General features: G+C 48.9%; 5 protein-coding genes, 1 long non-coding RNA gene and 1 pseudogene across 8 annotated transcripts; 3 read left to right on the top strand and 4 right to left on the bottom strand.

The window, feature by feature from the left end:
- The first annotated feature begins 202 nt into the window (after positions 1-202).
- LOC130536457 (fibroblast growth factor 6-like) lies at positions 203-6,589 on the top strand. 2 transcript variants are annotated; one of them, XM_057052450.1, is made up of 3 exons: positions 203-1,216; positions 1,887-1,994; positions 3,547-6,589. In XM_057052450.1, the coding sequence occupies exons 1-3, from the start codon at positions 871-873 to the stop codon at positions 3,741-3,743; spliced, it is 651 nt and encodes a 216-aa protein (XP_056908430.1). In that variant the 5' UTR covers positions 203-870; the 3' UTR covers positions 3,744-6,589. The 2 variants fall into 2 exon arrangements, with proteins under 2 accessions (XP_056908430.1, XP_056908431.1); XM_057052451.1 differs by having other exon boundaries at positions 215-1,216; positions 1,887-1,990.
- A 1,573-nt stretch (positions 6,590-8,162) lies between these two features.
- On the top strand, positions 8,163-9,357 carry LOC130536455 (fibroblast growth factor 23-like). The gene is made up of 3 exons (XM_057052448.1): positions 8,163-8,446; positions 8,640-8,743; positions 8,824-9,357. The coding sequence occupies exons 1-3, from the start codon at positions 8,263-8,265 to the stop codon at positions 9,244-9,246; spliced, it is 711 nt and encodes a 236-aa protein (XP_056908428.1). The 5' UTR covers positions 8,163-8,262; the 3' UTR covers positions 9,247-9,357.
- A 1,571-nt stretch (positions 9,358-10,928) lies between these two features.
- On the bottom strand, positions 10,929-13,297 carry tigara (TP53 induced glycolysis regulatory phosphatase a). The gene is made up of 6 exons (XM_057052981.1): positions 13,164-13,297; positions 12,706-12,743; positions 12,503-12,624; positions 12,362-12,439; positions 12,177-12,287; positions 10,929-11,396 (listed from the first exon to the last, which is right to left on the bottom strand). The coding sequence occupies exons 1-6, from the start codon at positions 13,280-13,282 to the stop codon at positions 11,004-11,006; spliced, it is 861 nt and encodes a 286-aa protein (XP_056908961.1). The 5' UTR covers positions 13,283-13,297; the 3' UTR covers positions 10,929-11,003.
- A 347-nt stretch (positions 13,298-13,644) lies between these two features.
- LOC130536974 (5S ribosomal RNA) lies at positions 13,645-13,752 on the top strand (annotated as a pseudogene).
- Positions 13,753-14,751: 999 nt separating this feature from the next.
- On the bottom strand, positions 14,752-17,217 carry LOC130536768 (uncharacterized). Of its 2 annotated transcripts, none has more exons than XM_057052929.1 (3): positions 16,943-17,217; positions 15,398-15,977; positions 14,752-15,311 (listed from the first exon to the last, which is right to left on the bottom strand). In XM_057052929.1, the coding sequence occupies exons 2-3, from the start codon at positions 15,920-15,922 to the stop codon at positions 15,234-15,236; spliced, it is 603 nt and encodes a 200-aa protein (XP_056908909.1). In that variant the 5' UTR covers positions 15,923-15,977; positions 16,943-17,217; the 3' UTR covers positions 14,752-15,233. The 2 variants fall into 2 exon arrangements, with proteins under 2 accessions (XP_056908909.1, XP_056908911.1); XM_057052931.1 differs by having other exon boundaries at positions 16,839-17,217.
- A 1,012-nt stretch (positions 17,218-18,229) lies between these two features.
- Positions 18,230-18,875, bottom strand: LOC130536770 (uncharacterized). The gene is made up of 2 exons (XR_008953462.1): positions 18,541-18,875; positions 18,230-18,454 (listed from the first exon to the last, which is right to left on the bottom strand). It is a non-coding gene; the product is annotated as an uncharacterized LOC130536770 (long non-coding RNA).
- Positions 18,876-21,429: 2,554 nt separating this feature from the next.
- LOC130536592 (uncharacterized) lies at positions 21,430-23,433 on the bottom strand. The gene is made up of 3 exons (XM_057052647.1): positions 23,413-23,433; positions 21,749-22,336; positions 21,430-21,662 (listed from the first exon to the last, which is right to left on the bottom strand). The coding sequence occupies exons 1-3, from the start codon at positions 23,431-23,433 to the stop codon at positions 21,483-21,485; spliced, it is 789 nt and encodes a 262-aa protein (XP_056908627.1). The 3' UTR covers positions 21,430-21,482.
- Between the last annotated feature and the right edge of the window lie 590 nt (positions 23,434-24,023).

Below are 24,023 nucleotides of genomic sequence, written 5' to 3' on the forward strand. Positions count from 1 at the left end.
TTGATACTTCATTCTAAATGCCACCGGGCCTCCGTCTGTGCGTTGCTCAAGGACACGTCAGTAGGGTGACTGTAAGCTGACAAAATAGGTCTTGAACCTTGAACCCTGCGATGGTGGTGGGGGGGCTGTGCGCCCCGCAGGCTTTCTGCTCCAGTTGATCATTTTTCATCACGGAAAAAAGGGGCAGATTTTGCCGCTTGAATGTCGCAGGGAATAACTGAGACCATAAGAGTCCTGTCATTGCTCTCCGGTGACAAGTGGGCCCGGTTTTACACCTTCATTCTAAATAAGGAAGCGGCCTGACAGACATATGACCACCGGCCCAATTTGGGAGCAAGGCCCCATCGCGCAGCACAGCCGCGGAACGCCACCAATAAGCGCTCTCCCCTTCCATCCCAGCCGTAGGAACGGTCATTTTGCCCTCAACTCATCCCAGAGTTGCTCTTTCCCCCCGCTGTCAGCGCCCCGTCGACGCTCGCATTGTCCCGGCGGTGAGGTGATGTCATCCAGGGATGCGATAGTCGCGGCCGGGCTGTAGCCGGGATTTCGGTGAGGATTTATTCGGAACTCTTTGCCGGGAGGGAGATACGGAGAGGAAGAGAGAGAGGCAGAGAGAGTGTGTGAGAGAGAGAGGCGCGGAGGAGCTGCAAAACATGGTAATCACCACCACCAACATCACCATCACCTCCAGCTCCGCCGCGCACTCTCCCGTCTCCTCTCCTTCTCCGCACCGGGGCTTGCGTTTCATGCCCAAAGCCCCGATCTGCGCTCCAAAAATAACCTTCAGCCGGCATGCCGAAGGAAGCAAAACAAGAAGAGCGGTATTTTTAGGGTCATTAATTTTGACCACGTGGCCCGAAGGTAAACCGGATGGCCGTTGCGCAAAGGCTCCTCGTCAGTATGTCCTGCGAGGCCGGCACGCCGCACCGGACGCTGACCGCGGGGCTTCTCCTGGGCTTTCTGCTGGGGATCGCGTCCGCGTACCCGCTACCGAGCGGCAGGACAAACGCAACTTTGCTGGAGAAACGATGGGAGACCCTCTTCTCGCGCTCCGTGCTGGGGATCTCTGGGGAGAAACCGGAGCTGAACTGGGAGAGTGACTATCTGCTGGGCATCAAAAGAGTGCGGAGGCTCTACTGCAACGTGGGCATCGGGTTTCACCTCCAGGTCCTCCCCGACGGCAGGATAAACGGTGTACATAATGAAAACCAGTACAGTGAGTTATGCCTCCGCCGATGTAATGCACGTGACGCGAGAGCGAGTCCGAGTCGATGCGCATGGATCTGTGACGAGCGGGGCTCATCTGCCCCTCCATTCATTTGCATGATCGTATGTCATCCGGCTCCGAGGGATTATTGAATGTCTCCCGCCGCGGAAAAGACAAATCTATTAAAAAGAAAAGAAGTATCCATCAGGACCCCTTTGCACCCCCTTCCTCCTCCTCCTCCTCCTCCTCCTCCTCCTCCTCCTCCTCCTCCTCCTCCTCCTCCTCCCCACGGCTCAACCATGACATGAATGTATGGACGCTTTTAGACACAACTTATTTTTACGCAGCCCTCCGAGGGCGGCCCGGGGGCCAACAAGCGCGTGCGTCAACGCAATCACAGCAATTATTGCCATAACCACAAGGCGCTTGATTGGCGCGCGTCTGCGTGGATGGAAGCGCGAGCCGGCGCTGAAAGATGCAGAACAAAGGCTCCGCACGCTGCGCAGCAATCTGCAAGGTTACACCCAACAGACGCAGACACACACGCGCGCACACACACACACGCACACACGCGCGCGCACTCCGAGACGGACAGACGCGTCACGGTCCGGGATGATTGCTATTCCTCTTCTTTTTTGAAAGCTTTTTCCTCTGGCGTGATCCCTTTTCCTTGTCTCAGGTCTGATGGAGATCTCCACGGTGGAGAGGGGGGTGGTGACCCTGTACGGGGTGAGCAGCGAGCTCTACGTCGCCATGAACAGTCGCGGAAGGTTGTACGGAACGGTAGGTATGCACAGCATTTCATTTACTGTCCAGCACTGAATGTTAATGGACTCCCGGTGAATCGCAGCTTGTTGGGCTGCCCCCCCCCCCCCCCCCCTAAAAAAAGAAGATGGAAAGAAAACGCTATAGCCCCGATATCTTCATTTCCAGGGAATTTTTGGGTCTCTATTTAAAGCCCGTATGTTGTTGGGCCTGGTGGCAAATAGTGATGAGCTTAACAGATGCAAATGCGTGTGCGTGTGTGAGAAAGCGCGCGAGCGAGGGAGGGAGGGAGGGAGGGGAAACCCCCTGACGCAGAGAAACCTGTCAGCAAGAGCTGGGAATTGATTTTTAAGGGCAAAGTGCTTACTTTGCAGGGCCGTGAATGTCACATGTGTCAACACACACACACACACACCACACACACACACACACACACACACACACACACTCACACACACCACCTCTTTCCCCTCCATCACTGCATTTCTTTCTTTCTTTTTTTATTTTTGTCCTTTGTAAATCAAAAATGGGGCAAATGAAAGCACCTACGCCGCCCCCCCCCCCAACTTGAAAAGATTAGCATCTACGCGGGTTTGCTAGTCTTGTAAAGACGCTTCCATTATTCGATAGGTGACGCGTGCAGACGTGGTGAAACAGGGAACGTGACGTTTGTCCTCCTGTGATGAGGCTCGACTGTTTCAAGGGGTTAAAGTGACGTTGGCGGAGCACTTTCCCAGCATGCAACGGGCCGGTGGAGCATTTTCCCAGCATGCAACGGGCCGACGGACAGACACCAGCTTCTTCGCGGTATCGTGAACGCAGCTGAAGTCGCCCTCCTTAGCATTAAGTGCAAAAAAAAGGCGGCAACAGTTTCATCCTCATCGTCCCAAAGCTGGATTATTCTATAGAACTGAGCCCCTTCGTGTGTCTGTAGCTATAACAGCTTAATGGGTGAATGCTGGGGGGGGGCTTGTGTTTGGCGGAGCCCCCGTTGACACATGGCTGCTGCTTTGCTTGTTGTGGCCAACATATTTGACAGACAGAATGTGAGTTGGCTATCTGGTCCTGAGTGATGAAGCGTTAGCTTGTGAGCGCGGCGATGATCCGATAAGAGATTGAATTAGGCCACATGGCCTCTCGTTGGGGGGGGGGGGGGGGGGTCGTCTGCGGCTCTGGTGGCGAACGCTGTGCTTACAGAAGCATCTGGACGGATCAGCGTCAATCACACGTTTATGTTGCGACGCTTTCGGCGCCTTGATCTAAAGATTTGCTCCTTTTCCTTTCGAAAACGCGACTGCGAACCTTAGATTCTAACGTGCACGTGTCAGAATGACGGATTTAATGTGCAGTTAGCGTTTAAATGACCTTCTGGACACTTGGGGGGGGGGGGGGGGTGTTCATTGTAGTTGTTTGTGATCCAACATTGCAGGTATCATCGATTATTATCTCATTTATAACCTAAATGCTAATTCATCCCAACGACTGGTTGATGTTAAATGGCTGAAGAGGCGCTCGAACAGAACAAACCTGGGCCCGTTAAAACCCGCGTTGTCTCCTCTCTTTGTCCCCTCCAGACAGTCTTCCACGACGAGTGCAAGTTCAAGGAGAGCCTGCTGGCCAACAACTACAACGCCTACGAGTCGCTGGCTTACAGAGGCTCCTACATCGCGCTCAGCAAGCATGGCCGCGTCAAGAGGGGCAACAAGGCCACCACTGCCATGACTGTAACGCACTTCCTCCCCAGAATATGACGAGCAAGGACTGGCAATAACGACCTTGATTTGCACATGTGGATTATTTCCCAGGTAACATAATATACGTGCGTCCGAAGCCCAAACGACAAAGTGGACTGTAAAGGAGAGAAAAACAGCTATATCTGATAGTATTTATTCAAACTTTATATGTATATTTGGGTAGCTTGGGTAGCTAACGCCATTCTCTGCTGCTTTTACGATTCTCATCATTGGGTGACGTGACGAGGGTGGAGAAACCTTATTTGCCCCCTTGGTTTTGGCGGGCGCTGGGTGGCCGACGGCCCGTCCTGATGAAGCTCAACTGGATACTTTATTACCTCAGAGCACCGTATCCTGGGAAATCTTCAGGTTCATTTATCCGAGTTAGCTCGGCCACCTCCCGCGCGCAAACGCCTGCGCGGCCGCAGGGCGACGGGGGCGAACTCGCAAACATGGCGGCGGCTCTTGCCTGCTTCGTCACGAGGTGGCGGTGCCTTGAATACCTACGTGCGGGCCCCTGCCCCTAGCATGTGAGAAATGTGGTGCTCGAGTCAGAAATAGGAACGAAAGGCTAGTCATCACTCCCTCAGGCACCAGCGGGGGGGCTTCAGCCCAATTCCTAGAGGGCCAGAGGTTTCTGTACTTCATTTTCTTTCCATAAATAGATCAATTAAGTAATTGAGACTCTATGATGCACAGGACCCAGTGGAGCCTCTTGCTAATTTGGATGGCTAGATTTAGCGCCGCACACCCATCCGAATAATGTCTGAGGAACCTTTTGACAATCCCGGGGTGGACTTTCGCCGGTCTGGCAGCCCTCTGAGCGGGCCGGGAGTGTTTGAGTGTGTCATAATGTGTGGGCATGCATTTACTTACAGGATAGAGTTGAAATAACCAGGTTTGATTTTCATTTCTGGCTGTGGGAGGCTGAAAGGTGCCGTCCGTTTCCCCGAGGTTAGGCTCCGCCCCCATCCAGCGGGAGCGACGCTGGGTTTTGTTGTGTTTTTTTTTTTTGTGCTTCGGATCATTTGGTGTTTGTGGTTCCATTGTGGGATGCGGTGCGAGCGGTTCGGCCCCCCTGGCAGCGGCGGGGGGACCCAGCGGGTCGGTTCGGCCCCCCTGGCAGCGGCGGGGGGACCCAGCGGGTCGGTCCGGCCCGCCAAGGCGGCGTGGATCGCATCGATTATTGATCCATTTATGGTTTCCCAGTGTAAAAGAGCGCTGAACCAAAGGGTTATATTTACAATGTTTAGCCCGGCTTGGTGTGTGCAGCATACCATACTTGAATCCAACAACTGCATGCTCTCCTGGGGGGGGGTGGGGGGGTGAGGATGGGGAGGGGGGGGGGGGGGGGGGGGGGGCAGAGTTGAAGGTAGCGGCGGTGATTTAGTGGGACTCCGCACGTGACCTGGTTGTTTGTTTGTTTGACTTAAAGAGGATGCGGACTAAACGAGAGCCGAGCGTCAGCCTGGGGGGCATCAGAGGGCCGGGGGCAAAGCTCTGGGATTCGCCGTTTCTGAGCCGAGGTCATGGGGGAGGGGGGTGGATGAGTCCGAGATGAATCTGTGCGTCTTTTATTTCGGTCACCTCCCCCCTTTGGGGGGGGGTTGAAGAAGGTGGCGTGTTGTGAGTGTGTCTGACCTCCTGCCCGTCTCTGAGCGCTGCTTTACGCACCCTTTAAACTGTCCAGTAGCAGAGACAAATGTGGTCAGACTGTGTGTGTGTGTGTGTGTGTGTGTGTGTGTGTGTGTGTGTGTGTGTGTGCGGCTGTCATGTTCCGTTTCTGCCAAAGCAACGGGCCGGATGGCGTCAGAGTCAGGAATATCAGGTCTGACGTGCTGACCTCTCCTCACGGGAGAGGACGAAGACGTGGGGAGGAGGAGGGACGTCAGAGGGGGGGGTGTGGGGGGTGTGTGTGGGGGGGGGGGACGAGCTGGACGTCCGAAAACACAATCCCGGGCTTCCGCGGTGGGGAAAGTTGAGACAGGTCGAATACTGTGAGGTTTGACCCCCCCGGGACGCCGTTCCGGGGGAGAAATATCGACGTCGTTCCTTTCGTTTCCTTTGTGTTCTTCAAAAGCAACAAAAACTTCTTGCTTTCATTTTGTCGCGCCGCCGGACGTCATTTCTGGACCCCGAGAGGAGAGGCGAGACTCTGCCCCCCCCCCCCCCATGGAGCCTGCTGATGTTGTTTATACCAAATGTCACTTAGCTTGTTGTCAGCTGGACGATTTAAAGCCAATAATACTTTGTTACAAGCTCAACAACTATTGCATGAGGTTGTTTTGCAGCAGGAAATAAAAAAGGTTTTCGTTGGGGGGGCGGGGTGGGGGGCGGGGGGTGGGGGGGTGAGAAGCAGAGTGGACTTTAAGGAGAAAAGCTGATTCAAGCTTCTTTACGATGCATCTTTGAGCTCCGAATGGACAAACTGTGTTACTCCTGTTGGTTTTCTTGTCCTTCTCATACCTGTTCAGCTGTTTTTACATGTGTTGGTTCACAGGGAGCTGGATGTGGGATCAGTGTGTGTGTGTGTGTGCGTGTGTGTGCGTGTGTGTGTGTGTCCCTGTGTGCCAGCAGCCTTTGTGTTTCTCTCAGTTTTCTATTCCTGCCCTGAGGGGAGAGTGCTTCCTCTGAGTCCCCTTCCTCTTTTTTAACATATACCTCACCTTCTGCCTTAGTTCCGATTATTGAAATGATTGTAAATTAGTTTGAAACAACAGACTTCTCCAATCATTTGTTTCTGGGAAAAAAAAATAAAAGATATGATGATGATTAAGTGAAATACTATATTACAAATGGTTTTCCTTTTATTTTTGTACGTATGTGCTGTGCACAGCAGTCAACTGTATTCCTGAGATGATAATAAAAGATGTTTTATAAAAGCTGCCGTTGTTCCTGACGCCTCCTGCCTCTCACTTCCCTCTGAGCCTCGAACCAACGTCCCGTGGCCTTTGCAGCCGTTTCTTCTTGAATCCCTGTGAATCGGGTCGTGAAATGCAAATAAATGCGTAAATTAATGCTGCCCTGTTTCATCGAGATGCATCAAAAGTTAGAAAGTAATAATATGGGGTAAAGGTAGGCCACGTGACGTGGCTGAAACCATATTTCTAAGAGAAGCTGGACAACTTTTGTATCAGCAAAAGTCAGCGTCATTGTCAATTAACCACGGCCTGTAGCGCCCCCCTGTGGTGGAAACTGGGAAAACAGCTGATTGGCTGCGATCGGTGTGATTAATAAGCTAAAATGATCAGGTTAAAGTGTAATAGGCGGTGCAAACTGATGAGCCGGATATAATTACATACACTTAGTCGTGAAATACAATAAAATGGAGATGAGAGGCAACATCACAATATATTTCAATAAACTGCCAACGTGCATCGCGGAACTGTTCTGTTCACACTGAATTAATAGTCGCATTCTCCTTAAAATATGTCCTAGCAGCTGCAACTTTAGAGTCAATGTCACCTTCTGAATGTCAACCAAAACGGCAGGAACCTGCCCCGGCGGACGAGCGTGTGGCAGCTTTGCAGTTGCCACATGCAGCACCATCGTACCACCGGCGGGTCAATGAAAAGGCCCTGAAACTCTGCCCACATGACAAAGGTCAGTTCAAAACGCACCGGCCCCCTTTTCCAACGCTGGCTGCAACGGCTTTTCCACGGAAGCTTTGAGAACTCATTTGTAAATAATGGAGCTATAAAGGAAAGTTGCCTCGTGCGACCTTGAACGTTCCCCAATGTTCCTTCCAGCAATCGGAACATCTCTGACTCTCTTGGTTCACAGTTGTGGCTCCTGAAGAGTTTCTCGCACGACTCCTAAATGGCTGAAGGTTACGTAAGGGTCACGTGTGGCTCCGGGGCTGAAACCTTCAACCCCTCAGCTTCTCTCAGGCATCAGAAATAGGAATTTGCTCAAGAGCAGATCGAGACGTTCAAATTAAAAGAGATCTCTTTGCCAAGTTCACAGCTAATTAGTTACCGACCGAGGTCAGTGAAGTAGCAGCATATTGCTATATTACTGCTTCTATAAATTCCATTATTACCAGAAATCTAAACAAATTTAAACTTTGCTCACATTTAAATATCACAGTTTCCAGTTCATAGAGCTGCCAACAAATCCTGACGTTCGAGACGATGAAACCAACTAATATTCCACATTAATTAATGAATCCGATGATTGAAACATCCCACTAGAGCCTTGAAAAGATGATTGATTTGGACCGGTGTGAGTAAATGAACGCGACAGGTCGAGCCTGACCCCCTCGGGCCTCCCGGTGCTCCTCATCCTTGAGGGCTCTGCTTCCCGACCATCCCAGTTCTCAGCCAGGAAAGATGCCGCCTTCATCGGAAACCGTGTTTAATCAGTGCGAGTCCCAGGAATTCCTCCTGCATCAGTGACCATTGAGTTATTCAAATGAGCCCATGAGTGAGCCAGTTTACTGACCCCCAGTTTAAATAGAGCCGCTGGACTTTCTCCTCCTGCAGAAGCTGCATCGCAACAGTCGGAACGTTTCTGCTGCCGAGGAGAGATCGAAGCAATCCAGCGCTCCTGTCGACCATGCAAGCGGCTTTCCTCTCATTCATCCTGGTCGCCGTCCGATTGTTTGTCCCGCTGGATTGTACCATGAGGCCGCAGGACCCAGAGCCGCACCTGCAGCCCCGGAGGACGTCGCCAGTCAAACAGCGCTCCTGGTCGGGATTCTCCCGGTCGGAGAAGAAGGGCATCCACAGCCCGTTTTTGAGTAAGTCTGACAGCATCTTCTCTCCCCACCGCATCAAACTGACCTCCCAAATTTGCTCTGCGCTGGTCGTAGAAGCCATTAAAGCTCAAATCAGCGCCGGCTTCTTCAAATATTTACACGCCGCAGATAAGGAGGCACCAGCGGGAGCTGCAGCTCCACTTTAACTGATGATTCCAAACCTGTTTCCCAACAGTGATTCTGCCCCTGAAGACGGAGACCAGCAACTTCGTGCTCATATTCAATTTGCAAAAAAGGCGCTTCCTCTGTCTGGACTCGAAGGGGCAGCGGTACCACTCAGTAAGTATCAAGCAGCCTCGGCGCCGCCCGGAGGGGAAAACGAGTAAACTTGAGTCCGTGTCTCTTTTCCCACCCGTCAGAAGCTAAAGAACGGAGAAGACTGCCTCTTCCAGCGCATTTGGTTGCACCTGGACACCCCCTATCAAGTCTTTTATTCCGTAAGCGGGGGGCAGCTCCTCAAACTGGAGCGAGGCCGGCTGCGAGTGGTTGGTCAGAACCAGCCCCAAACCCCCTCGGCCCAGTGGGAGAGGCTCCTGGTGAAGAGAGGACGGCGGAGCCACGACGTGAACCCCTCTGATCCCCTGAGGTCCCAGGCGGACCCCTCACATTCTGCCAAGGAGCCCACAGGTTCGGATCACAGGCCGCCGGAACAGGATCAAGCTGGCGCCGTCTCCAAGGAGACCATCAACTCCTGCGACGACCCCCTGCGGGTGTTGCAGTCCAACGGGCAACCCGTCAGCCCCATCAAGACTAACATTGCTGACCGGCCGGACCAAGACTGAGATAGCGGACTCATTCCGGAGAGGTGGAGACGCGGGTCGGTTCTGACCGAAGACAGAGGCCAGGGGAGCCAGGGGAGCCAGGGGAGCCAGGGGAACCAGGGGAGCCAGGGGACCAGGGGAGCCAGGGGAGCCAGGGGAACCAGGGGAGCCAGGGGAACCAGGGAAGCCAGGGGAGCCGAGGGGAACCATGGGAGCCAGGGGAGCCAGGGGAGCCAGGGGAACCAGGGGAGCCAGGGGAACCAGGGGAACAGGGGAACCAGGGGAACAGGGGAGCCAGGGGAACCAGGGGAGCCAGGGGAACCAGGGGAGCCAGGGGAACAGGGGAGCCAGGGGAACAAGGGGAACCAGGGGAACAGGGGAGCCAGGGGAACCAGGGGAGCCAGGGGAACCAGGGGAGCCAGGGAAACAGGGGAGCCAGGGGAACCAGGGGAACAGGGGGGACCAGGGGAACACAGGGGAGCCAGGGAGAGGGGAGCCAGGGGAACCAGGGGAGCCAGGGGAGCCAGGGAACCAGGGGAACCAGGGGAACCAGGGGAACCAGGGGAGCCAGGGGAGCCAGGGAAACAGGGGAACCAGGGGAGCCAGGGGAACCAGGGGAGCCAGGGGAACCACGCTGAGTCTCCCGAGAACCTTCGTCCAGCCACTCTGGACCCATGTCCTGCTGTCCTTTAACCCCTTTTTTAGTTAAATTTTAAACCCTGAGCCAGATGTGGCAATGTTTGTTTTGCATATGCATGAATGTGTAACCTGGGGAGCGTTTATAAATATTTATAGGGGAGAAAGTAGTTAATAGAATGTTGAACGGTCATTTTAAACCAACAATAAAGGAATGCAGCCAACCGAATCATGTCAGGTGCAGGACACCCACAGCAACAGCGACACAAATGTATTTATTTATTGGGACGGCTTTAATGACTTCCTTCCTTCTGGTTTATTATTTATATATTTCGTATTGTGTCCTTTCTGGTGTAAATAAATAAATCTGAGCTATTTTGGGAACTACCTGCCTGTATTCTTGGAGCAAACCAGAGATTTCCGCGGCCCATTTTGGACCCAGCGTTGGACAAAAACAGGCTGCGTTCAGGAGCGGCTGTTGGAGGAAATGTCACAAAAACCTGCTGGTTATTACACACAACCGGTCGGTTATATAACAGACAAATATTGGACCTGGACACACAACGTCCAAATAACAAATCCAACATAAGGACATTGGTTTCAACACGAAGAGACGACCAGCACAGCGCGGGAAATTTATATCAGACAAATAACATATAACACCTATTTTCTTATGACAAGCCTTGGTTATACACTGGTTATACACCAGCTATTACACTTTAGCTCGGGCTCCAGGGATTCTCCCCAAACTCTCTGTAATAAAGAGAAAACAGTGATCTTCTTCTTCGTCTTTTACATTCTAACGGATTTTGCCTGGAGTCTGAAGTCATAAAGGAGCGTGTGCGCATGCTGCCCGGTCTCCGGTTTGTCCTTGTTGCCCTTGTCGCTGCTCCTAAAACAACAACAGCGACGCAGTCACTGATTTCTGACATGTTCCAGTTCTGTTCTGTGTCTGTGCGTAACATCCACAAACTTCCGGTGGGTAAAAATAGAAGGACGGAGTCATTAGTGTGCGAAGCTGCCCCCGTTTAGTGTAATCAACAGCCAGACGAGACCAAAGCGGAACAAAGGAAGGAGTTCAACAGAAGCCGTTATAACAGAGTTATAACGCCCCGAGATGTTATAACAACAGCGAGTTCACGTTAAAGGCTTCGAATATGATCACGTCTGTGCATGAACACACAGCGGACGTGTGACAGCTCCACGCCGCCCTCCTCTTTCCTCAGGGTGAGTATGAAGCGACACAGACCCGCGTTGGGGCTGATGGACAACATGGCCGCCTTGTCAGACCCGGGGGGCAAAGGGCAACGTAGTTCCTCTACAAAGTAACGCGCGGCCACGCACATGTACGCGCCGTGCGTGACCACCAGAGCGTGGAGCGGGGTGCCCCCGACCCCGTCCTCTGCCGTTCCTTCGTCAGGAGGCGCTTCTGCCGGGGCGCGCTCGGCGCGGTCGTCCTCGCCGCCGTCACGCCGGCGCTCGTCCCAGATCCGCCGGAGCATTTTATCCAGGAACCTCTCGACCCGCTCCTTCACCTGGCGGGAGCAGAAAAAAATCAGTCACGAACTCCGGTCCCTGTTTTCCATTACGAAACGCGAGGACGTGAAACTGTGATGGATTAAAGTTCAACTTCTCCCGTCAGGAAGTCACGCAGGAAGCCGTGACGCTAGCTGGGAGGGGGGGGGGGGGGCTCCCTGATCACGAGGCCCGATTGAGCAAAGTTAACGTCCAAGCCGAGGTGTAAACGATGATGCCGAGAGGTGCCTGTTGCCACACAGTGTCCTCCCAAAGCAGCGGCGTGCACACCTAGACTCCAGGTGGCGCTCTATGTGTTAGAAATACGACTGGTTTATGATTAATGGGGCTTTGGGAAACATGTTTTTGCATGAATTTAGCCCCCAAACTTGCCTATTTTTTTTCTTATTTTACAACCATTAATAATGGCAGCTGCCTAACTTGGGAAAAAAACCTCATAAGCAACCTTAATTAACCTTTAATTAAGCACAGTGACACCTACAGAGAGCTGACAGCAGAAGAGACGTTCGAGTCACCTGACTGGGACCAGAACCTCCGAGAGGTCATCGAGTAATTTAGTCGTGCGGATGCAGAACTGTGGATGAGGGTGTTCTGCCCCCTAGCGGCGGGAGGCGTGTGTTGCGCTATGGGGAGGTTGGGACGGACCATGCAGAACACACACGTCCAGGACGGCGCTGAGCGGAATCTGCAGCCATTAGTCTCCAGTTTTAGTAGTTTTTCTCTCATAATTGTTCTTATTAGTTTATCTTATAAAAAGAGGAATGCTGAACAGAGGTCACCTGATCTTGGGTCTCCCCCTCTGGAGGGGTGAAATCTGGAAATGTCTGCCCAGCTGCCTTGGCCATCTCTCTCACATCCTTTATATGACCTCCTTCTGCTATTCCAAAACTCTAGTATAAAACAGATCATGTTACATTGTGAGTATATTAGCATTATTCTTATTATATAAGAGTATTGTTCTCACCCTCTCTTTAAGCAGCGGGTCACACACCATCCGCAGCCCACAGCAGCTGCGGTTCTGCCTCATTATTGCTTCGGCCGTCTGGAAGAAACACATCTCGTTATGTTAAAGATAATGGACTGTAGTTAAAGTTCAAAACGGCACCTGTCGGGCGCGCAGCATGTCGCTGACGAACACGTTGCTGAAGAGCACGTCTTTAAGGTAGCGGCCTGCAGCCTCCGCCTGCTGCAGCCCGATCTCAGATAAGCCGGAATCAATGGTCTGGCCTGCGTGGAGGACAGAAATAAAGGTATAAAGGATAAACCAGAGCAAGCATGTTACTGATCTGTCAATGTGGGAAACACTACCTTGGAGCAAACCTTCTTTGTTGTATTGAGTTTCCCCACTGCAGGTATAACAAAAAAACACCAGTGTTCTATTAATATTATCACTGATTATTCACTTTTTAAAAGTAAAGAAATCAATAACAGAATGGTTCGATGCCATCTTAGTGACCCTGGTGGCCACTTTGGGGTACTACAACACAGAAATGGCGCCGCACAAACAGCGACAGCTGGAAATTCTGCTTTTTATTTTATTTATTTAAATTGTTTAAGGAACCTGGCCTAAGAGGGGACATGCCTAATAACTCGCAGAAACAGAATGGCCGTTCACGCATTTATCATTAACTATAATTAAATCCCCAAACCAACATTCAGACAGAAAATAGCGCGAAGCCGCTTGTAAAAACTTGTAAAACTGTATTTGTACGAGGAGCGACGTGCACAACAACAAGCCCTCGTGCATGTGGGCCAGCAACACTTACTGTCGAACCAGGGTTAAGCCGAGTTTGAGCACTTTCATACTGGTGAAGTTGAGCGCTCGCACGGCCACCAGAACCAGCTCGGGAGTGACCCACGAGGTGGCCCAGAATAAACCGCGCATGACTTTATATTTAGATTTAGTGTATAAACTGTATGGACGTGCAAATGTCACACACCATAACAACTGTATGCAAGTCACATCGACGATTTTAAATTCGTTACTAATTACTAACCGTAATTTAGTGAAATAATACTTTTTACTCATATGCAAGAAAATGGCCTTTTGAGGACAATCGACTGCGGTGAGGACATTTTCAGACGCAATCTTGCGCTTCAATGTGGCCAAAGCAACGCGCGTGGCGTGGAAAGACGTGTTGAATGGATGCGGGTAAAGGCGCTGTTAATGTTGGAACTTTTGGGGACGGTGACGCTGTTAAATGGTGACTGGTGCATTTAAAGAGGCCTTAAACAGCCTCAGCTCTCGCTTACGGCCATACCACCCTGAGAACGCCCGATCTCGGAAGCTAAGCAGGGTCGGGCCTGGTTAGTCCTTGGATGGGAGACACCTGGGAATACCAGGTGCTGGAAGCTGTCTGCACTCCTCCACTGGGCCAGCAGGGGGCGCTGGTGCGACTGATAATTATCCAGCCAGATATTATTTCCTTCTAACTTCTTAGTACTGTCAACATTTTCCCCAAAGCTCTTCATTTAACACTTAGACTTACAGATATCAGTCACCTCTAACATTTAATATTTTAATTTAACTTATTAATGAAATTCTAAGATTCTGAGTTCTGAGTACAGTTAACATTTCTATTAAATGTTCAGACAAAACATTTAGAGTTACAGTTAATAGTTAACTGTACCATTTAACATTTAAATTTCACTCCGCGGCCTCCACAGGTTCGGTATCTACCACTTCTTGGGATTGCCGGGCTGTTAAGCAGCTCTCTCGGAGCGCCGCCCTGTAATGGGAGTTTTAACATCCATCTGTGAAGTTATCGAGGGTGGGGGGGCAGGAAAGTTCTTGGGGTTTTGTTCCAAACTCCATAATCGTTGAGGTCAAAGTTGTGTCAGATTTTTTTTTTATTTTTTTAACTTTTCTGTATTTTGTTGAGTAATGTAATTGCAGCTGCCAAGTTTAATCCTGAGTGTTTGTGCCAGTTTTGATGCTGGTGGTCGTTTCCCTCCCAGCAGTAATTTAGTGTTGATCTGTATCCGTGAACTGTTGCTGTGTCGGCATCACTTGTGCCACTTCCACCACCTCCATGTTTGCTGCTGGTGGTTTGTCAGATGCTAACGCTGCTAGCTTCCCTGCTGGGCAGGGCAGGTCCATTGAAGACCAGAGAAATAAAGCTTCATTTTCAGGTGTCATCAGTCCCATAAAAGGCTGAGCCCCTGCAACATGGAACTGTGCTGAGGCTCAGTCAAAGGCAGCACTGCTTTGACACATCAGAAATACAATTTTAACTGAAATCTGAATTCAACAGAGGCAGTTTAGTAGCAAAAGAGGGCTCATCGACTCCTATTTGATTGATAGGACTATCCAGATTCACAGTGCTGAAACTGAAGAACGAGACATACTTCAAGAACTGTAGATGAAGTTTTTTTAATTTGAATTCACCAAAATGTTTTCTGCAAATCTCCACCCAACAGCATCCATCGCCAGCGTCATCATGGCAGGGTCGGGCCTGGTTAGTCCTTGGATGGGAGACACCTGGGAATACCAGGTGCTGGAAGCTTTTTGCACTCCTCCACTGGGCCAGCAGGGGGCGCTGGTGTCACTTATAATTATCCAGCAGATATTATTTCCTCCTAACTTCTTAGTCCTGTCAACATTTTCCCCAAAGCTCTTCATTTAACATTTAGACTTACAGTTATCAGTTACCTCTAATATTTAATATTTTCATTTCACTATTTAATGAAATTCTAAGGTTCTGAGTTCTGAGTACAGTTAACATTTCTATTAAATATTCAGATGTAACAGTTAATGGAAAGAGTTTTTCAGGACAATAGAGTAGAAATAATAGAATTTCTAGGTCGGAGCTCAGGATCAGAATTATTTCGTCTCTTTATCTTCCAAAGAAGAACTTCATTATTCTGAACTTCATCTTTTGGTTCTTCTTTGTTTCTTTTTCATGGAGGAGTTGCTGCAAAGACAAAGATCATTTATTAGCTTAAAGAATGTGACATCAGTCAGGAGTCAGAAACCCAGGAGGAGGTGGAGGCAGCTCACCTGCAGCTGGACGATTCTCTGGGTCAGGAGGTGGATCTCCTTCCTGGTGGAGCTCTCCTTGTCCTCCGAGATCCTTTCCTGGTTCCCCAGCATCTCCTCCAGCTTCCTCTGGGTCTCCGTCCACATCACTTCACACTTTTTTGTGAGGTCGGACACCATCTGCTTGGTCTTGAGCTGCGTCTGGTGTCTCAGCTCCTCATCAGCCAGGTTCTTGCTGCACTGTTCTTGGAGACGGGCACATTTTCCTTCCTCCTGCTTCAGTGCCGCCTGCGTGCTGCTCAGCAGGGCCAAGGTGTCCACGTGAGCCTCAGCCAGCGTCCTCCTCTCCTGCTCCACCCTGCAGATCTGCTGGTCTTTTCCCACCAGAAGTTCCTTCAGGCCCCTGATCTCTTGCTGCCAGCTCTCTTCTGATGGCTGCATTCTTTGGGAGCTCCTGCACAGGTTCTGCTCGGTTCTCCTCCTGCAGCTGCTGAGGCTTCCAAGGCTGCGGCTCCTTCTTGGACACGGGGCCCAGCCTGTCTTCATTCCTGCAGCTCTGTCCTCTCGATCTCCTCACATCATCCAGAGCTCTGGAAAACAACTGAGTGAAGAAGCACAATGACAATTTACAATAAATGCACTCTTGTTTTAAATCGTCTGAGTTCAATATTATATATTTTATATTTAGAGATGATTCTGATGGAGATCACTAAGTATTAAGTAAATCAAATATATTATAGCGACGGAAACGTACGCTGTTGCTTTCAAAATGTCACTGAGTGTCAGTTTAAATTAAAACACAAATACAAAGACTGTAATAATCAACAGTCAGTGACGTAATTAAATAAATGGCAACAAGCCAGGGTGGTGTTTGAGTGGATCCTGAGTGAAGCGTGTTACCCTGCTGACTCCTCGATGTCCTGTTGCCATTCTGCTGGATTAGAAGGTTTCAAACTGCTGTAAAAATATAACGTTTGCAACTGGTATAATGGTCCAACACAACTGATGCCACCAATGTGTTTATTTGCCTTATTGGTCCCCTGATAACATGGATTTTTAGTCTTTGATGTGTGGACATAAAAGGTCCTTTGAAAAGGTCCTTTGTACCAAGTGTATAATTTAAATGGTATTTATGGCATCATTTTTAGACAGAAATAAAAAAAATCCTGCAGAACAAATGCTGTCTACTAACATTAAATTGAAATCTAGAATTCAAATTGTGGTTTGATATGAATGTTATTTATTTATGGGGGGAAATGAAGGATATTACAAATAACCAGCGCAATATGCTGGTGCCTGCTATTAGATTTCTGCCTTTTCTGGGGGCTGATTTGTTATTTTATTCTTCTCTGTATTTTTAACGCTCATGACCCGGAGAAGACGCGCCTGGAAGGAAATTGTTGCTCGGTGATTCGGGCTCTGACGGACACCCAAATAGCCCAAAGTGTAAACACAAACTTACTTTTCATAACACGACCTCATTGTTTGAAAGTACTTTTCATGCGTAATATTGTGTGAGAGCTGCTCCAAAATGAGGCTGGTTCTCCAGGAGACGGTGAGCCCTACCGCTGTTGCGCGTCCGCAGGGCCACGGTTCCGTCCCGGTGCAGGAGGATGGAAGATGGACCCTTTACCGGGCTGACTCCTGCCGTTGGCGGGCGGGGCCCCCGGAGCCCGCTGCAGCACTGGTAGCACACCGCCCATGCCTGCTCCTCGTTGATGGGCTGCTCATAGGACTTCAGCACCTCCTCCAGAGACAGTTCCCGGGGCTCGGACAGGTCCCGCGACTCGACGCGGTCCGTGGGAACGGTTATCCGTGGGTCTCCATCCTCGGCGGTTCGCTTGGTGATTGGCCATGGCGGCGGGCGGTACGTGAAGCCCATCCTTCACTTGTGAAACACCGAGGCCATTGAAGCCTTCCGCGCACTCCTGTCCACCTCTCCGCTCCCCACCAGCTCAGCCGCGCGTCATTAACGCGGCCGTTAAGCCCGGCGTGTTTAAATTATTGCTTCCGGTAAATTATTTCAAAATAAAACTATAGTTACAAAAAACTATGGCGACAAAACAACACACTCACTTTTTAGCTCGACAACCCAGGCTGTTTAAATAATAAAAAAAGTAACGCCCAGGTGATGATTATATTTCATGAATTTCGATTCGAGATCAATTCTTTATAATGACTAGTAGGTTTATTTTGAAAATACCAGCAACCGTTCGTGTAGTAATTTCCTGTTTGAGCAGTCACACATCGTCCGTCAGTGAGGAAGAAGCGTCCTCTGGCTGTCGCATAATCCACCTGCTGCTGGAGAGAACATCACGACCAAAGTTTAACCTCTCGGTTCGGTTCCTGTCTCAACCTTCAAATCAGAAGCTCTGGAAAACCGTTTGAAACAGATCCGAAAACTAAACAGCCTGTTTGCACCCTAAACTGCAACATTACAGACTTTGCAACTCATGTGAAACAGCAGGAAACTAAACCGCGATTGATAAAATAATTTTAAAAAATCAACATTGAATCCATTGAACTTTGTCGTAAGCAAAATATGTTCAAAGTTGAAGGAAAATGAGTGCTCAAAGTCTGCGGTGGTGGTAATAAGATTCGCCATTGTTTCGGTCCATATTTGTCCCGATATTCTAACTTTTACTGTCATTTCTTGAACTTTATTTATTTCAAATTACTTTCGACAAAACTGCCCCTAAATCGATCACAGGGACGAAGATCGGTCACTAATCGGTGTATTACGACTGCGCCCTCAAGTGGCCGCTTGAGGAACTGCAGGCAGGTGGAGCGGAGTTCTGGTTTAATCTGTCAGATATTAATTTTGGATGTTTTGTGATGTGACAAATAACAACCTTTATTTGCATTTTTATTGATTAAAACAGAAAGAATGAATACAATCACACTTTACCATTTTTAAAGCAAACAAGTGTTTTTCAGGACAATAATGTAGAAATAATAGAATGTCCAGGTCAGAGCTCAGGATCAGAATTATTTCATCTCTTTATCTTCCAAAGAAGAATTCATTATTCTGAACTTCATCTTTTGGTTCTTCTTTGTTTCTTTTTCACGGAGGAGTTGCTGCAAAGACAAAGATCATTTATTAACTTAGAGAATGTGACATCAGTCAGAAGTCAGAAACACAGGAGGAGGTGGAGGCAGCTCACCTGCAGCTGGACGATTCTCTCCGTCAGGAGGTGGATCTCCTTCCTGGTGGAGCTCTCCTTTTCCTCCGAGATCCTTTCCTGGTTCCCCAGCATCTCCTCCAGCTTCCTCTGGGTCTCCGTCCAGATCACTTCCACTTTTTTGTGAGGTCGGACACCATCTGCTTGGTCTTGAGCTGCGTCTGGTGTCTCAGCTCCTCATCATCCAGGTTCTTGCTGCCACTGTTCTTGGAGACGGGCACATTTTCCTTCCTCCTGCTTCAGTGCCGCCTGCGTGCTGCTCAGCAGGGCCAAGGGTGTCCACGTGAGCCTCAGCCAGCGTCCTCCTCTCCTGCTCCACCCTGCAGATGCTGTCTTTTCCCACCAGCAGTTCCTTCAGGTCCCTGATCTCTTGCTGCCAGCTCTCTTCTGATGGCTGCATTCTTTGGGAGCTCCTGCACTCCTGCAGAGGTTCTCCTCGGTTCTCCTCCTGCAGCTGCTGAGGCTTCCAAGGCTGCGGCTCCTTCTTGGACACGGGGCCCAGCCTGTCTTCATTCCTGCAGCTCTGTCCTCTCGATCTCCTCACATCATCCAGAGCTCTGGAAAACAAACTGAGTGAAGAAGCACAATGACAATTTACAATAAATGCACTCTTGTTTAAAATCCCCTGAATTCAATGTCGTCTGTACTTCAATGGATATAAAGGGAGATGCTCCAATGCATGTCTGGATTTTACTGACTTATATTTAGAGATGATTCTTATGGAGATCACCAAGTATTAAGTAAATCAAATATATTATAGCGACGGAAACGTATGCTGTTGCTTTCAAAATGTCACTGAGTGTCAGTTTAAATTAAAGCACGAAGACAAAGACTGTAATAATCAACAGTCAGTGACATAATTAAATAAATGGCAACAAGCCAGGGTGGTGTTTGAGTGGATCCTGAGTGAAGCGTGTTACCCTGCTGACTCCTCGATGTCCTGTTGCCATTCTGCTGGATTAGAAGGTTTCAAACTGCTGTAAAAATATAACGTTTGCAACTGGTATAATGGTCCAACACAACTGATGCCTCCAATGTGTTTATTTGCCTTTATTGGTCCCCTGATAACATGGATTTTTAGTCTTTGATGTGTGGACATAAAAGGTCCTTTGAAAAGGTCCTTTGTACCAAGTGTGATAATTTAAATGGTATTATGGCATCATTTTTAGACAGAAATTAAAAAAAATCCTGCAGAACAGATGCTGTCTACTAACATTTAAATTTGAAATCTAGAATTCAAATTGTGGTTGATATGAATGTTATTTATTTATAAGGGGGAAATGAAGGATATTACAATAACCAGCGCAATATGCTGGTGCCTGCTATTAGATTTCTGCCTTTTCTGGGGGCTGATTTGTTATTTTATTCTTCTCTGTATTTTTAACGCACATGACCCGGAGAAGACGCGCCTGGAAGGAAGGAAATTGTTGCTCGGTGATTCGGGCTCTGACGGACACCCAAATAGCCCAAAGTGTAAACACAAACTTACTTTTCATAACACGACCTCATTGTTTGAAAGTACTTTTCATGCGTAATTGTGTGAGAGCTGCTCCAAAATGAGGCTGGTTCTCCAGGAGACGGTGAGCCCTACCGCTGTTGCGCGTCCGCAGGGCCACGGTTCCGTCCCGGTGCAGGAGGATGGAAGATGGACCCTTACCGGGCTGACTGCTGCCGTTGGCGGGCGGGGCCCCCGGAGCCCGCTGCAGCACTGGTAGCACACCGCCCATGCCTGCTCCTCGTTGATGGGCTGCTCATAGGACTTCAGCACCTCCTCCAGAGACAGTTCCCGGGGCTCGGACAGGTCCCGCGACTCGACGCGGTCCGTGGGAACGGTTATCCGTGGGTCTCCATCCTGGGCGGTTCGCTCGGGGATCTGGCCATGGCGGCGGTACCGTGAAGCCCATCCTTCACTTGTGAAACACCGAGGCCATTGAAGCCTTCCGCGCACTCCTGTCCACCTCTCCGCTCCCCACCAGCTCAGCCGCGCGTCATTAACGCGGCCGTTAAGCCCGACGTTTTTAAATTTTTGCTTCCGGTAAATTCTTTCAAAATAAAACTATAGTTACAAAAAACTGTGGCGACAAAACAGCAAACTCACTGTTTTAGCTCGACAACCCAGGCTGTTTAAATAATAAAAAAAACTTAACGCCCAGGTGATGATTTTTTTCATGAATTTCGATTGGAGATCAATTCTTTATAATGACTAGTAGGTTTATTTTGAAAATACCAGCAACCGTTCTTGTAGTAATTTCCTGTTTGAGCAGTCACACATCGTCCGTCAGTGAGGAAGAAGCGTCCTCTGGCTGTCGCATAATCCACCTGCTGCTGGAGAGAACATCACGACCAAAGTTTAACCTCTCGGTTCGGTTCCTGTCTCAACCTTCAAATCAGAAGCTGTGGAAAACCGTTTGAAACAGATCCGAAAACTAAACAGCCTATTTGCATCCTAAACTGCAACATTACAGAACTTTGCAACTCATGTGAAGCAGCAGGAAACTGAACCAATATTGATAAAATAATTTGGAAAATCAACATTGAATGCATTGAACTTTGTTGTCAGCAAAATATGTTCAAAGTTGAAGGAAAATGAGTGCTCAAAGTCTGCGGTGGTGGTCATAAGATTCGCCATTGTTTCGGTCCATATTTGTCCCGATATTCTAACTTTTACTGTCGTTTCTTTAACTTTATTTATTTCAAATAACGTTCGACAAAACTGCCCCTAAATCGATCACAGGGACGAAGATCGGTCACTAATCGGTGTATTACGACAGAGACCTCAAGTGGCCGCTTGAGGAAGTAGGCAGGTGGAGCAGAGTTCTGCTTTAATCTGTCAGATATTAATTTTGGATGTTTTGTGATGTGACAAATAACAACCTTTATTTGCATTTTTATTGATTAAACAGAAAGAATGAATACAATCACACTTATACCATTTTTAAAGCAAACAAGTGTTTTTCAGGACAATAATGTAGAAATAATAGAATGTCCAGGTCGGAGCTCAGGATCAGAATTATTTTGTCTCTTTGTTTATCTTCAAAGAAGAACTTCATTATTCTGAACTTCATCTTTTGGTTCTTCTTTGTTTCTTTTTCACGGAGGAGTTGCTGCAAAGACAAAGATCATTTATTAGCTTAAAGAATGTGACATCAGTCAGGAGTCAGAAACACAGGAGGAGGTGGAGGCAGCTCACCTGCAGCTGGACGATTCTCTGGGTCAGGAGGTGGATCTCCTTCCTGGTGGAGCTCTCCTTTTCCTCCGAGACCCTTTCCTGGTTCCCCAGCATCTCCTCCAGCTTCCTCTGGGTCTCCGTCCAGATCACTTCACACTTTTTTGTGAGGTCGGACACCATCTGCTTGGTCTTGAGCTGCGTCTGGTGTCTCAGCTCCTCATCAGCCAGGTTCTTGCTGCACTGTTCTTGGAGACGGGCACATTTTCCTTCCTCCTGCTTCAGTGCCGCCTGCGTGCTGCTCAGCAGGGCCAAGGGGTCCACGTGAGCCTCAGCCAGCGTCCTCCTCTCCTGCTCCACCCTGCAGATCTGCTGGTCTTTTCCCACCAGAAGTTCCTTCAGGTCCCTGATCTCTTGCTGCCAGCTCTCTTCTGATGGCTGCATTCTTTGGGAGCTCCTGCACTCCTGCACAGGTTCTGCTCGGTTCTCCTCCTGCAGCTGCTGAGGCTTCCAAGGCTGCGGCTCCTTCTTGGACACGGGGCCCAGCCTGTCTTCATTCCTGCAGCTCTGTCCTCTCGATCTCCTCACATCATCCAGAGCTCTGGAAAACAACTGTGTGAAGAAGAAGAAGCACAATGACAATTTACAACAAATGCACTCTTGTTTAAAATCCCCTGAATTCAATATTATATATTTTATTTGAGATGATTCTGATGGAGATCCCAAGTATTAAGTAAATCAAATATATTATAGTGATGGAAATGTACGCTATTGCTTTCAAAATGTCACTGAGTGTCAGTTTAAATTAAAACACAAATACAAAGACTGTAATAATCACCAGTCAGTGACATAATTAAATAAATGGCAACAAGCCAGGGTGGTGTTTGTTGAGTGGATCCTGAGTGAAGCGTGTTACCCTGCTGACTCCTCGATGTCCTGTTGCCATTCTGCTGGATTAGAAGGTTTCAACTGCTGTAAAATGTAAAAATATAACGTTTCCAACTGGTATAATGGTCCAACACAACTGATGCCTCCAATGTGTTTATTTGCCTTTATTGGTCCCCTGATAACATGGATTTTTAGTCTTTGATGTGTGGACATAAAAGGTCCTTTGAAAAGGTCCTTTGTGCCAAGTTAATTTAAATGGCATTTAAAGCATTGATTTAGTCCTGGCATGGGAAACTTCCTCCTGTCTAAGTGAACCTTGAACCTTGTTTGATTAGACTGGAATAACGTAGAATATTATGGTGTGGATTTATTGAGTGGACAGTTTCCATGGTGATAATGCACAGATTGGTGTAGCATAGCAGAATTATGGCATTAGAGCAGAATTGTTCCCTACAGTAAGCTGAGAAACATGACTCCCTTTAAACCATTTTTAGACAGAAATAAAAAATCCTGCAGAACAAATGCTGTCTACTATCACTTAAATTATAGCTAAACAACTTCTATGCTCGGTGTGAGAAGGACAACCATGAACAAGCGAGCAAGGTAGAGCTGACTGCTGGCCACCAACCCTTAACTTTCTCGACCACTGATGTCAGAGCGGAAAACTGAGCAGGATCAATCCACGCAAAGCTGCGGGCCCCAATGGCATCCCTGGACGCGTGCTCAGAACTTGTGCTGCGGAGTTAGCAGGGTCCTGACAGACTTATTCAATCTATCCTGGCTCATGCAGTTGTGCCGACCTGCTTCAAATCCACCTCCATCGTGCCAGTACCAAAACATTCCACTCCAGCTTGTCTCAATGACTATCAGTCCAGTAGCACTCACTCCTATTAACACAAAGTGCTTAGAGCAGCTGGTCTTGGCACAACTCAAATCCTGTTCTCCTCCCAACCTGGACCCCCATCAGTTCGCCTATCGTAAGAACAGGAGCACAGAAGATGCTCCACAGCACTGCACTCTGTCCTCTCACACCTGGACAATAAAGACACATACGCCCAAAATGCTGTTCATAGACTTCAGTTCAGCATTAAACACTGTCATCCCTCCAAGCTAATAAACAAACTCAGGGATCTGGGCACCAGCACCTCCATCTGCCAACTGGTTATTGGACTTTCTGATCAATAGACCACAACATGTGCAGTTAGATCATCACTGCTCCCCTCCCCTCACTGTAAACACTGGGAGTACCACAAGGCTGTGTGATGAGCCCATCCTCTACTCCCTTTTCACCCACGACTGCAGAGCTTACATGGTTCCAACACCATCATCAAGTTCGCAGATGACACCACGGTGATTGGCCACATCAAGGATAACGATGAGTCAGCTTACAGGGAGGAGGTGGACCGCTTGG

Source organism: Takifugu flavidus, chromosome 13 (assembly GCF_003711565.1).
Source record: "Takifugu flavidus isolate HTHZ2018 chromosome 13, ASM371156v2, whole genome shotgun sequence".
NCBI lineage: Eukaryota > Metazoa > Chordata > Actinopteri > Tetraodontiformes > Tetraodontidae > Takifugu > Takifugu flavidus.

Excerpts from the sequence above, each read along its gene's own strand:
- LOC130536457 (XM_057052450.1), top strand. The coding sequence starts at position 871 with ATGGCCGTTGCGCAAAGGCTCCTCGTCAGTATGTCCTGCGAGGCCGGC. Across the intron at positions 1,217-1,886 it reads ACATAATGAAAACCAGTACA|GTCTGATGGAGATCTCCACG; the intron begins GTGAGTTATGCC and ends TCCTTGTCTCAG. Across the intron at positions 1,995-3,546 it reads AAGGTTGTACGGAACGGTAG|ACAGTCTTCCACGACGAGTG; the intron begins GTATGCACAGCA and ends TGTCCCCTCCAG.
- LOC130536455 (XM_057052448.1), top strand. The coding sequence starts at position 8,263 with ATGCAAGCGGCTTTCCTCTCATTCATCCTGGTCGCCGTCCGATTGTTT. Across the intron at positions 8,447-8,639 it reads CATCCACAGCCCGTTTTTGA|TGATTCTGCCCCTGAAGACG; the intron begins GTAAGTCTGACA and ends GTTTCCCAACAG. Across the intron at positions 8,744-8,823 it reads AGGGGCAGCGGTACCACTCA|AAGCTAAAGAACGGAGAAGA; the intron begins GTAAGTATCAAG and ends CCCACCCGTCAG.
- tigara (XM_057052981.1), bottom strand. The coding sequence starts at position 13,282 with ATGCGCGGTTTATTCTGGGCCACCTCGTGGGTCACTCCCGAGCTGGTT. Across the intron at positions 12,288-12,361 it reads ACCCGCTGCTTAAAGAGAGG|AGTTTTGGAATAGCAGAAGG; the intron begins GTGAGAACAATA and ends GTTTTATACTAG. Across the intron at positions 11,397-12,176 it reads AGGGGGAGACCCAAGATCAG|GTGAAGGAGCGGGTCGAGAG; the intron begins GTGACCTCTGTT and ends TGCTCCCGCCAG.
- LOC130536768 (XM_057052929.1), bottom strand. The coding sequence starts at position 15,922 with ATGAAGACAGGCTGGGCCCCGTGTCCAAGAAGGAGCCGCAGCCTTGGA. Across the intron at positions 15,312-15,397 it reads AGAGAATCGTCCAGCTGCAG|CAACTCCTCCATGAAAAAGA; the intron begins GTGAGCTGCCTC and ends TTGTCTTTGCAG.
- LOC130536592 (XM_057052647.1), bottom strand. The coding sequence starts at position 23,433 with ATGGAGGTGGATTTGAAGCAG. Across the intron at positions 22,337-23,412 it reads TGGAGGTGGATTTGAAGCAG|TTGTTTTCCAGAGCTCTGGA; the intron begins GTCGGCACAACT and ends TTCTTCACACAG. Across the intron at positions 21,663-21,748 it reads AGAGAATCGTCCAGCTGCAG|CAACTCCTCCGTGAAAAAGA; the intron begins GTGAGCTGCCTC and ends TTGTCTTTGCAG.